A 13,183-nucleotide genomic window follows, 5' to 3' on the forward strand; every position below is an offset into this window, starting at 1 on the left:
TTCCAAAGACGAAAAAGAAACCAACGTGAAGCAGTAAAATTCTAAAATTAGAGAATAATAATGATGAGTTCAACAAGGGGTGGACTTGGTGTACGTGAAAAGGGGTGAAAGCTGAAAAGGAAATTGAAGTGTTTGTTTCACATTAAGCAACAAGTCCAAAAAAACTGAAAAATTAGCAAAACAGCCCCAAACATTAGTTTTATTATATTCCAAAATCACCCAAAATTTGAAGTTGGTGTCCCCTTTCCCTTTTCCCTCTATTCTCTCCTTTGTATTTGTATAGTTCAGTTCTGTGGTTGCCGACGCAACGTCTATCGCACACACGCATCGCTCTTCACTCTCTCACTCTCACGGAGAGCGCCAGAAAGATCGCAAATGCAAGACATTTTCGGATCAGTTCGCAGATCACTGGTATTCCGCGGTTCGCCGGAGAGCGATGAGACCTCGCTCGGAGTCGGAGGAAGCCTCGTCGATAAGATCAGTTATTGTATACGAACTTCCAGAGTCTTCTCCAAACCCTCGCCGCCGTCGCCTTCGCCGTCTATTCCTGAGGACGCTGCGCCTCCGATCCGATGGCGGAAAGGCGAGTTGATCGGTTGCGGTGCCTTTGGCCAAGTCTACGTTGGAATGAATATCGATTCCGGAGAGCTTCTGGCGGTTAAACAGGTCAATTACTTTCTCCGTCCTTTGTTCGTTGTTGACTTCATCGTTAATTTATGCTTTCTAGTTTATCTTCGTTTAGAATAGTTTTTTTTTTTTTTTTTGGAGTTCAGTTCTTAGCATCTGCTTGTTTATTCTTTTTCGTTTCATTCTTTATTAGAATTAGCTTTGTTAGGTGAGTCTGTCATTGCGATCCTCAATAAGTTGAAATTAATGTGGTTATAGCTTTATCGCTAATCGATTTCGTTTTCTGCTCTGGTTTTTAGGTTTTGATTGCGGCGAGTAGTGCTTCGAAGGAGAAGGCACAGGTTTGTTGTCTGATCAAATCCCATTCGCAACTACTTCTGATTTCATCGACTAAAGCCAGCCAATTGTTGTAACTTGCATATTATAGACGTTTGTTAGTTGTTTATACAGTTCTAAATGATAAACCGGATCGTTGTAACTTATAGATGTTTGATCTTTCCTTTTCGGTTAGTTGTTACATTTTTTTTTCACTAAAGGCATTACGTATATTTTTTCATCTGAATTTTCCTTTTTGCTGTTAGCTGTTACAATTTTCTTTTCTAGAGAGGCATTACTATTTTATTTTGTCATATATGTTTTTTCCTTATGCGGTTCTTTAATTAATGTTTTGATATACTACTAACAGGCTCACATAAAAGAGCTAGAAGAAGAAGTTAAATTACTTAAAGACCTTTCTCATCCAAACATTGTTGTGAGTATGATATTCTATGGATGAAAGACACTTCAGGCAAATTTAGTTCAGACGACTATTTCTTGACTGTATATTTTTATGCTGCAGAGATATTTGGGTACGGTCAGAGAAGAGGACACCCTAAATATTCTCTTGGAGTTTGTTCCAGGTGGATCCATATCATCGCTGTTGGGGAAGTTTGGGGCTTTCCCTGAGGCTGTAAGTTTTAGTTACTGAGCTGCTATACTTTTTTTTTTAAATTGTTTTTTGTAATCTAAATCAATTCAACTAATTCATTCAACAGGTAATAAGAACCTACACGAAGCAGCTACTACTTGGACTTGAATACTTGCACAAAAATGGAATCATGCACAGAGACATTAAGGTGAATTATATTTCACTGATACTCATGTTATCTTGGTTCTTATCTGGTGGCTGATGTTCAAGTTGTAATTAATTTCAGGGGGCCAATATTCTGGTAGATAATAAAGGGTGCATAAAACTTGCAGACTTTGGGGCATCCAAACAGGTCGTTGAGCTGGTAATCTCAGTCTTATCTGTTGCTCTACTATTATTTATATTGCTTTACCTTTGTGAGGCTTCTTCTGTTTGAAAATTTGTTTAAGCAGTGTTTTTTCTTTATCTAGGCAACCATTTCCGGGGCCAAGTCCATGAAGGGTACTCCATATTGGATGGCTCCAGAAGTTATTCTCCAGACCGGGCATAGCTTGTAAGGACATTAAATCTCTAGACATATTTTAACATGTTATTCTGTTATTAGTATGGTTTAACGTGATTGAGAAACCGAAAGTTTCTTCTGGTTAGATATCACTTGCTATCATAGTTGTGACTGATTGTTTACAATTCCAGGTGTCTACCATTCTGTGTATCAAGTTGTCTTACAATTTCCTGCCTTAAATATACAATGATGGTTTCTGTTAGAAATAGAAACCTTTGGTTGAGATATTGAAGAAGTTAGTGGCAGGAATTTTCAGCAAGATACATAGGCTAAATATGCTTTTAAAGTTTCTAGTCCTAAGCAATTTGAAGCAGAGTCATAATTGCTTTCGTCTCAGTTGTCATGTCTTGAAGAAATAGTTGTATGTTTTAGAAACTGATTCTACCTTTGAAATTCTACTAGGAGATTCTTATATACTGTTCTTGGTGTATTTCTTGAATTTTATTTTGTTTAGTTCTTTTCTGCAATTGTATAATATATCTTTTTGAAATGGTGTTTCATTTGATGTTAACTAAATAAAAACGTTTTCATTTCAGCTCTGCTGACATATGGAGTGTGGGTTGTACCGTGATTGAGATGGCCACTGGAAAGCCTCCCTGGAGTCAGCAATACCAACAAGAGGTTTCTCATTATGAGTCCTTAAATTATGCTTAAGGTTCTCTCTGAATCTACTAAAAGACAAAACTTTCAGGTTGCTGTTCTCTTCCATATAGGGACAACTAAGTCTCATCCACCAATCCCTGATCATCTTTCTGCTGCAGCAAAAGATTTTCTGCTAAAATGTTTGCAGAAGTAGGTTTCATCTGCTTCTCTTGCATTACAAATTCCTAGTTTTAGTGTGTTTCTTTGTGATTAATACTTGTCTCAAAGCATATGATGGAAGATTGATCAACTAAACATTATTGAGTTTTTATTTTTTTGGTGGGTGGAGCGGGGTGTGGAGGGGGTATGGGGAGAAAGATCCATCAGCACATTTCTATATTAAAAGTGACTTAACTTTCAATGTGTGCGTTGTGTGTAAAAGAGAGAATATATGCCTAGTATGCTTTTTTTTTCAAAGTTTGTTTATCAGATTACAAAAATCATGTAAATTTATAATCTTTTTGTAGGGAACCGGTCTTGAGGTCATCAGCATCAGAACTGCTGCAGGTGATTCTTCAAGCATCTCTTTTAGACTGCGCATCTGAAGTGTATAATATTTTTGTGTAGCCATTTTAGTAATATTGATTGGTAGAAGACTCTACTTTTTTATTCTTATTGTTGCTGTTAACAGTGTTTTGCATGAAATATTTCAGCTCTCCCTAACATTATTTTAAGTTTGTAACTGACTGCAGCATCCCTTTGTAACTGGTGAACATATGACTTCTCTTACTTTGTCATCTAATGTCACGGTATGTAAAATTGATGTGATATCTGAAAGGCTATTGTATCTTTTACAAACCAATTTTTAAGAAAAAATTGCTTTCACTGCTGACAGGAAAATTTTATAGCTTCATCACCATCATGTACCCCAAATGATGAATCCATGTAAGTGTTGAATATTTCCTTCAAGGACTTGTAAGATTTGGTAGTTATTTATGTGGAGCATATAATGGAGCTATATTTTCAATATTATATTTTTCTTGATGCTAGTGAATGGCAATATGGTTTTATTTAGCAATTTTTTTGTAATTTATGTAGCCTTTGCTCTTCAACAGTAAATCCTCTGGACTCGGGAAATAAACAATTGTGGGGAATGAGCAATGATGATGATGATATGTGTGTGATTGACGACAAAGAAGAGTTCTCGCATAATGATGTTAAATACAAATCACTGATGTCAACTGATATTGAGGTGATTGTAGGTCCTTATTGTTTTATTTAAATATGAAATTAATGACTTCTCAGACACATTTTATTTCATGTAGAGTTTCAACCCAATGTCTGATCCCTCTGATGATTGGGGGTGTAAATTTGATGCAAGTTCAGAACTGGAAAATCGAGAGGTCAATTTTGTCACAGATGAAAATTACATGCCACCTGATCAGTCAGGGGATGATAAGGGGCAGCCAGATTTTTCCTTTCCAGGTGTCCCATCTCTTTCAGAGGAAGATGATGAACTCACAGAGTCAAAAATCAAAGCCTTTTTGGATGAGAAGGTATTGCTTTTTGTTGAAATCAAGTTTGTCGTTTCGCTGTAAATTCATCAATTTTTTTGTGTACTAACTGTTGTGTCATATGTTGATCATACATTTATGACAGGCTCTTGAACTGAAAAAGCTACAGACACCTTTATATGAAGAGTTTTACAACAGTTTAAATACATCTTGTTCTCCCAATGTTGACAGGACAAGTGATGATACTGCTTCTCGAAATTTTTTGAAATTACCTCCTAAAAGCAGGTCACCTAATCGAGTACCAATCAGCACACCATCTAAAGCCATCGATAATACTGGAAGTCCTGGAAGTAATGGCCAGTCCTCATCTACTGTTGGCCATGTAAATAACCATACTTCTCAGGATATTCCAGCATCTCCCCTTAATGAATGGAAAGGAGTGATAGTTGACTCTCAGCAGCAGCCTAGTAGCCCAAGGTTTGTTTGTTTTTGCCTTGCCTTGCTTTTCTAAGCTTGAATTGTTTTCAGAAATATAAAGTAATTTAAGCACTGTATGTTGTACTTGCAGTCTAAGCTTTTCTGAGAGACAGAGGAAATGGAAAGAAGAGCTTGACCAGGAGCTTGAGAGAAAGCGAGGTTCGAAATCTTTTTACTAAAATAACTAATAAGTTTCTATAATTCCTGATTTTGCAACCGTCATTAAGTTTGGCTGTATTAGTTAATTCGATCCTTAAGTTTAGTACATATTTAGTCAATTTAATTTAATACATAATATCTAGTACACTAAGTCAATTGATTTAGTTAAATTGAAGTATCAAAGTGACCATAATTGTCAAATAGTTACTAAATTGACTAATTTGATGTGTTAATTTGAATAATCAAATTAATTGATAAGTATCCAATAGACGAAATTGCCAAATTTTGGTATTAGATTGACTAATTTGGAACCAAATTGACTAATTTGATAATGAAGGAACCAAATTGGCGCTGTCAATTTCAACAGTCAAATTAATTGATAATTATTTATTACAGTCAATAAAATCTCCTTTTTTGTAATATCAGGGATCAAATTGAGCAACGATGCTAGTTTTAAGGATGAAATTATAATGCTGGAACCAAATTGAAAGTGTCAATTCCAAGAATCAAATTAGTTGATATTTATTACAATTAAACAAGATCGTTTTCCTTGTAATACCCGAGGCCAAACCATGATGTTAATGTTAAGGATTAAGTTTATAATTTAGAACTCTTACTCAATTTGACTGTTTATGTAAGCGAGAGACACGAACAGAGAATTCAAAGTTGTCATTGTCTTCAACATTCTTTCTCATGAGCAGAGAATGCTAGCGACTCTCTCACATTCCTTCTAAAAATCGTACTTTATTCTTAAGACAATTGAAACATAATATGTTAGCTGAATTTGGTAGGATTCATTAATTTACAAGTTGATTTGGACAAATATTGCAGAAATGATGCGTCAGGCTGGCATGGGCGGAAAGACATCTTCACCAAAGGATCGAGCTTTACATCGGCAGAGGGAGCGAACAAGATTTGCTTCTCCCAGCAAATAAGAAACTCGTTAGAGTGTTCATGCTGCGTTAACTACTGAGATTGCAAACACGTGTTACTGCAGTTTTCCTGAGGTCGTTAATGTTATATATCCAATTGGGCCTTTTTGCCTTATAAAAAAAATCACATGCTAATCTTTGTCGTATTGTTGTGCCATGTAAAGCTTTTTATACATGCTTTACTTTGAAAATTTTTACTTTTCTTTGGGGTTTTAGAGATGCATGGCCGTCAACTTTATGCCCTTTTTGTATTATGAAAATAGAAATAATCAGAACTATGTGGCACAAGATTGCCTATGAATCTGTTGCCACTTGTCTATGTTTCCCCTGCTAATTGGTTTCCAATGGTAATTTGTGATCTGATTTTACTACTACAGTACGAAATTAATCTATTGATGACAGGAAACTTCTCACGGGTAGAACTAGAACTATTATTTAGAATCGTCAACTTCTGTAGAATAGAACATAATTATTTTGTTGAGATGTGAACTAGTTAGTTGGTTATTGGACTTGAACACTCAATCTAGTCTTACACCTTTTGCATGAAAATTTTTTCCGCATTGTTTTCTAGTATAGCTGATGCACATTGGTTAAGGTGTTCTTTTATTCCATAAATTTCTTCTGATACTTCTCATGTATTTCGGAATGGATTGTTTAGAATATATAAAAAACGTATTCTGGAAAGTTTAATTAGGAATGAATGAGAGGTGACTCGGTTTAAGAAATTGAATCCCATCTGTTAAAAAAGGGTAATAAATCACTTATCATTTTAATATTTCTGGCATACATGTGACAATAAAGAAGCGAGAAGAGTAATATATTTGATAAAATCAAAAACACTTAACCAACAATAAGTCTACTTCATATTTCGACTATTTTTATTAGGATTAAATATATTTTTAAATTTGGATGTAAAATTTGATATAGTGTATATCTTAAATTTTGATACATTTTAAAAATAAATGAATATATATTTTTTAACTTAATAATATTAATTTTTTTAGACTTATTAAACACTGTTCTAGGTTGATATATCAAAGTTAAGAAAAAAAAAATTCAATTTTACCTCAAAGAATAAAAAGCATATTAAACCCTTTTTCATTATTATAGTTGGATCAATATGTGCTGTTTGTTTAATTAAATGTACCTTCCTGAACGATCAAGTGTTGGCCAACAAAAGTAGTAGATTTGGACTAGAGAAAGGTTAACTCAATAGGGCAATACAAGTTGACATAAAACTCGTGAAAATTGGATAGAGTTTTGTCATTAATGTATCTTCTCATACAATAATTTATACAATAATACTTTCTATACCATAATATCGATATGTCCCAAAAAAATTAACATTCATTACATTCTTCTTTCTTTCTCTCAATTATAAAATTTCTAGTATCCAGACAAATACCAAACCAATTCATTACCAACATAATATAAAAGAAATATTGTTCTATCCATTATACAGTATATAACAAAAAATATTTTTACCAGCCAATCTGATCCATAAATCATTTGGGTAAAATGTCATGTTTATAGCGAGTAATAAAAAACTGCAAGGTAGTCTATACATTAATTCATTGAAACGTGAGTTCAAACCACGAGCTTATGACATGTTTTTTGAGGAAACAAATGTTTAGAAAAGGAGCAAAACATAGCAAAAGATAAAGATATTATGCATGCGCTTTGGAGAAGTAGCATTACTTTTGAAGTTAAAACGTATTTCTTTATTCTAAAAAATTTAATAAAATCTCTTCCTTCAGACGTTTCAGATAAAACTGCCATCATCAAAGGCATAAACGTAATATATATTTTCAAATTTTTGGAGGAGGGAATTTCACAGTTGCTGCTGGTCGTTGTTTCACTCCATTTAGTATTCCCTCACTTTGCTGTGCATTTTTCCTGCTCTTCAACGGTGAAACAAATCTGGTTGCCAATCTTGAAGGAGAGAAAGATCGACATAGTTTTGATGTAAGTGATCCCTTTGAAGAACTCTTTCTCAAATTCACTACCCCGTCATTTTTTTTCTCAGTTTTCTTACTCCTTAATGGCGAGGAAGCTAATAATCTCGCCGCCACTCTAGAAGGAGAGAAAGATCGAAACCATCTCTTTGGAGAACTCTTCTTGCTTAAACTCAAATTCGTTGTGGCAGGTCTCGCAAGCGAAGAGGAAATAGAAAAAGTTGATGGGTTTTTAACTTTGCCTTGAAATTGGGAAGCTTTTTCAGCTGGGCACTTCATCAAACACTTGTGTTGTGCTCCCATGTTTCTTGATATAACAGGAGACTTTGTCTTGCAAAACTGTTGTTGCCTTGAAAAATGTGTAGAGAAGAACAAAGGTCTATTCTTGGTAGATACCTTTAAACACTTAACATCATTCTGTTTCTGAAACTCTGCAGCTTTTGGAGGAGAAACCTTAAAGTCGATCCTAGAACGAGCTCGCAGAGGTTGTGGGGAATCAGAAACTACTTTTGTTTGTCTCTCTTTTTTCCTTCTATCATGGAGCTCTGTGTTTTCAGGGTCAGCTTTCTTATTTGACAGTTGGGACAGTGGAGTTTGTGGGGCCTTGCTGCCACTTTTCTTACTCACAGCTGAAACTATTTCTCTAGTAAATCGACTTGCCTGTAAAATTTCTCCCACAGTCTCATCAACAAGCATTAAGGACAATGACATTTGTCTCCATTCTTCACCTGCATAAACATTTTCTTTTACACATGAACTTCAATGGTTGCACATGACAAGTTAATTCACAATGATTTCGAAACTTACTCGGTGGATATCTTCTTGCTGCATCCTGCTTGTTCCTTCAAATATATGAATAATCACAATTACAACTAGTATTTTTTTACCCCTTTCATACAGATTTTATCATTTTAAACATACTGTTCAAATCAACAATCATAAAAACCGTTTTTTTTTATTATAATAGTGCAATTGTACATACAAATTATTGAAACAAGCAAGTTTTATAAATTTTACAAAGGATAAATTGTGCTTGCATGACTTTATTATAAAGAGATCATGACACAATTTGTAAGGGAGAGGAGAAATTGTGTAAATGAAACACAACTTTGATTTTTTTTTCTTTTTAATTTGAAAAAAAGTTGTACAAATTTCATTAGACTTATTATGATTTGAATTGAAATCATGCAAAATAATAGAATTGAATTGAAACACAACATTTGGATTTTTTTTAGAAATCTAAAATCATGTCATACAATTAAGTCATTTGTCCATTTCCATAATATTTTTAATACTTGCTAATTCTACTAAGCTGTTTATAAAATTGGAGATTATGGTAAGAAAAACCCATAAAAGTTTATACTTTTCATCATATTTTACAATATCTAATGAGAAAATATAAGGCCCTGTAATATAATCTTAAAATAAGATGCATGCAAAACCAAAATTTACCCGACTGATTCTTGCTTGCACCTGAAAGTGGTGGTCGGAGGGAGGAGACTTACCCCTGAGACCACCATCGTTCCACCGGCCACAGTGTACTGAAGTTCGTGTAGTCGAACGATGCACTGATCTACCTTCAATCACCCACCACAACAATTCAATTTTAAGCTCAGCCAAAAAAAAAAAATCAACAAAGCAAAGAAAAAAAAATGAATAACGTGGATTAACGTATCACCTTGTTGAGTGTTTCTCTGATTAGAACAGGATTCAGAATCAACATTCTATTTTGTTTTGGTGAGGTTCTACCAATCATCTTTACAGAAAGGGTTTCAAAATTTCAAAACTGTAGACTCCTTTATCATCACTCAATTTATTTATTGAAAAATATGATTTTGATACATAAATTTTTTATATTTATTTAATATTATTATTTTTAAATATAAAAATTTATTTTTTGTAATGCTCTTCTCTTATTCGCAGGAAACGTTTACGACTGTTACTCAACCGTTCTGTTTTAATTTTAAAAACAAGAAATCACGTTACTGTTTTCAACTCAGCCAATCTTCTTTCAGAGAATAAAAACACTTAAAAATCGTTATATTAGAATAAATGACCATTTCGATTCTTAACGTTAGAGTTGTAACTCTTTTGCTGGTTATTTTGTTCTTTAACTTTGATATTTTCAGAACTGAAATCAGCTAAATTAATGATCATTATTAATTCCAAAAAGAATATAGATTAATCTGACAATGCTGGAAAATAAGTCATCCAAATTCTCTCACTTCGCAAAGCGTTTTAAACGTAAAGGCACTAAGAAAATATAGCATGTTTCAACTCAATAAATATGAAGGCATGATGATGTTGTCAAGAATTACACAATACCACTTGAGGGGCCATTACATATCTCAATGTCCCATAACGGCTAGCTTTCAAAAACTCAAGATCAGATATACAACTTTTTCAAACCTAAATAAGTTTATAAAATAAATATTTTGATTGAAAAAATATTTAAGAATAAAATTGGATCTCTTTATATAAATAGTATAGATGTGAAAATTAGGTAATGTAAAATTTCTAGACTAATATTTTTTACAAGTACAAGATTATTTGCATTTATAATTTTATATATTTTATATTTATGTAGTTAAATATATTTTTTGTTTTTAAATTTTGATTCAAAACTGAAATTTATTTACGTTTTAAAGGTGTTCAAATTTTAAAAATAATAAATATAATTAAACAATATTGTAAGTCGAGTTACATACATGTTTTAACTCAAATACCAATCTAAAATATCTTTTTAACACATAAAAAAGAAATCAACTTTGTTGAATTGAAAAACTATAACAATTTATTTTTAAAGTAAAAAAAAAAAGAATATATCATTGAAATAAAGACGAATTTCAATTTTTATTTAAGTTTAAATATTACAAACATATTTAACTGTATTTACATTTATAATTTAATTGAATATTTAAAGTGTTTATTGTGAGGGCCTGTAAGAATATAAAGGAGCCATCAAACCAAGGACAACTTAGCCTTAGGAAAGACTTATCAGAAGTCTGATTCAGTTGCTTGAGCTCTCTCCCTCTCTAAAACTCTTTTGCCCTAAATTCTCTCTGCCTTCTCTCTAAAAATTTACATTCACTGAACCATTCAATCTTGGATTTGAAGGTGCTTAGGCGTTCACCACACCGAAGGCTTCCTTTTAACCCGATCATATTTCCGTTTGGATCGGTAAGTGATTTTTCCCCCTTCCTTCGCTGTTTCTGGAGCCTAGGGCATGCAACGTTATTGGTTGCATGTTGCTAGTGGGGTTTCGTCTTCATATTTTCTGTCAAATCAAGCTCTAAGAGCTGTTGCTGTCACTACTTTGGTGGTTTGTAGGGTCAGGTTGAGTTCTCGTGCTGTGAAGGGTACTGTTAGGGCAATTTCAATTAGTTGTGCTTGGAGAAACCCAGGTAAGGGGAGCTAGTTATAATTTTTTAGGAGCTGTATGATGTGCATGTTTGATAAATTGTGAATTGTCTTACTATTATACTATATTTTGGTGGTGAGCATGTTGAGTTGCATTTGTTGATAATGTGAAATTTGTGTAACCATGGTGTGCTGATTATTATTTGACTTGGATGAGTTTGTTGGCTGTACTTGATTTTGTTAGAGAGGTTTGGAGTAAGAATTCTGTAATATCGTTAATATGGATAGTAAGTAGGTACACAAGTACTGTTTTAGGTTACTGTGAGGGGAAGTGAAGTATTGAAATTGAGCAATTGGAGTCTAGAACACCATAGGACAGTTTGGGTGACTTAGATAAATCAATTGTGACTTGTTGAGAGTACTTTGTTGGTAGGATAGAGAAATCTTAAAAACTTGAGTTGGCACATCCCTGATCATAGAGCAGCTCTGGTCTGATCCAGTCAGTTGTGACTAGTCATATGTGCTAGCGTCGACGGTGAGTCTGATGCATTCAGACATTGGATTCTTCTCCGATGACCAATTGGGTTAGCAAGGAGTGTTTGAGGTGGAAATCATGCGTTAGCCTTGTTAGATGAGTAAACAGTTACTGGAGTACTGTTTTAGGTCTTTTGAGAGGAACTGAGGTAGTAAATTTGAGTATAGGTGGTCTTTAGTGCAATTGGACAGTTTGGCTAGCTTGGATGAGTCAATTAGAACTGGTTAGAGTCATAAAACTGAGTAAAGTCATGTTCAAAATGGTAGAATTGAAATTGGGTTCTTGGGCTAATGAAATCGAAGTTTTAAGCTAAAAGTTGGATATTGATCACTTTAGAATCATGTTAATAATGTTTATAATCAAATAAACAAGTTTAATTAGGCTTATACTATGAAAGGAAGAGGTCTAGAATGAGTTATGGGGTGTTTAGTGCTTGAAATTTTTAGAATTTCGTTATGTAGATTATGCAGAGTCGCATAGCGCACCCTGTGCGCTATGCGAATTTTAGCTGAAAAGCTTTCCCCCGTCAGGAAAATTCGCTCACCGCACCAAGGGTGGTGCCCTATGCGAATTTTAGCTGAAAAGTTTTCCCCTCGTCAGGAAAATTCGCTCAGCGCACCAAGGGTGGTGCGCTATGCGAATTTTAGCTGAAAAGCTTCCCCCCGTTAGGAAAATTCGCTCAGCGCACCAAGGGTGGTGCGCTGTGCGAATTTTTGCTGTCTTGCCTTGCACCTTAGTGCGCTGTGCGACCTGGTTCAGTGAGTTTCACATTTTTCCTCATCTGTTTGAGTTGTTTGATGTTGTTTGACTGCTAAGGTGTATGTATGTCTATATAACTGATTTGGGTGGCTTGATTTTGCAACATGATTGAGGGTATGTTGTATTGTGTGTGAATTATAGTTTGGAAGTATGTATGAAACAAAGTTGTGATTGGCGTAAGTGTAACAAGTATGGTTCATGGACGTAATTCCATGATCCTCAAGGAGAGGATACATGGTGGTGCCCTAGTAGTGTGTAGAATGATTGCATGGCAACTCAGTCTTGGGGGTTTTCCTGAAACTACAATGATCAATCATTCTCAAGTAGAGAGGATTGAATCATGTGGTGAGTAGTAGCAGGAGGTCCTAGTCTTGGAGGCTTCTAGTATGCTCCAGGGCGCGGAACGGACTAATCTCGTGAGTGTGGTAGGGTGGAACCCATTGGCAACGACTTTGCAAAGCAGTAGAGGCCACCACGAGTGCATAACCCGCCATAGCTCGGCAATCATTCTAGTCCAGACGAGTCGGTTTATAATGCAACAAGTCTTGTAATGTCATTTACCATGTTTTGAGTGAACTATGCATGTTGTGTGTGTGTGACTGTATAACATGTTTTTTATACCTAGCTCACCCTTGCTTGTTTGTGTTGTTCGTGTATGATTCCTTTTGCGATGATCATTCACTTGGATGGGAGTAGATGACGAGGAGGTTTCCTTGGAGACAACTTTGGAAGAAGACGACAATGTTGCAGTTTAGGCTTCCTAGGGGTTTCTTAGTCGTTTGATGATATTTTGAAATACTTTTCCTCTTTAAGT

At 34.5% G+C, this 13,183-nt stretch overlaps 2 protein-coding genes across 2 annotated transcripts; one reads left to right on the forward strand and one right to left on the reverse strand.

The window, feature by feature from the left end:
- The first annotated feature begins 203 nt into the window (after window positions 1-203).
- On the forward strand, window positions 204-6,077 carry LOC108341857 (mitogen-activated protein kinase kinase kinase ANP1). The gene is made up of 17 exons (XM_017579511.2): window positions 204-666; window positions 927-968; window positions 1,313-1,378; window positions 1,466-1,576; window positions 1,662-1,742; window positions 1,821-1,898; window positions 2,005-2,087; window positions 2,633-2,717; window positions 2,788-2,888; window positions 3,206-3,245; window positions 3,431-3,487; window positions 3,574-3,623; window positions 3,777-3,930; window positions 4,004-4,234; window positions 4,338-4,669; window positions 4,761-4,828; window positions 5,660-6,077. The coding sequence occupies exons 1-17, from the start codon at window positions 376-378 to the stop codon at window positions 5,761-5,763; spliced, it is 1,974 nt and encodes a 657-aa protein (XP_017435000.1). The 5' UTR covers window positions 204-375; the 3' UTR covers window positions 5,764-6,077.
- Window positions 6,078-7,444: 1,367 nt separating this feature from the next.
- Window positions 7,445-9,463, reverse strand: LOC108342574 (microtubule-binding protein TANGLED). The gene is made up of 4 exons (XM_017580364.2): window positions 9,394-9,463; window positions 9,168-9,292; window positions 8,523-8,557; window positions 7,445-8,443 (listed from the first exon to the last, which is right to left on the reverse strand). Exons 1-4 carry the CDS (start codon window positions 9,436-9,438, stop codon window positions 7,569-7,571), a joined length of 1,080 nt encoding a protein of 359 aa, XP_017435853.2. The 5' UTR covers window positions 9,439-9,463; the 3' UTR covers window positions 7,445-7,568.
- Window positions 9,464-13,183: the final 3,720 nt, after the last annotated feature.

This window comes from Vigna angularis, chromosome 6 (genome assembly GCF_016808095.1).
Source record: "Vigna angularis cultivar LongXiaoDou No.4 chromosome 6, ASM1680809v1, whole genome shotgun sequence".
NCBI lineage: Eukaryota > Viridiplantae > Streptophyta > Magnoliopsida > Fabales > Fabaceae > Vigna > Vigna angularis.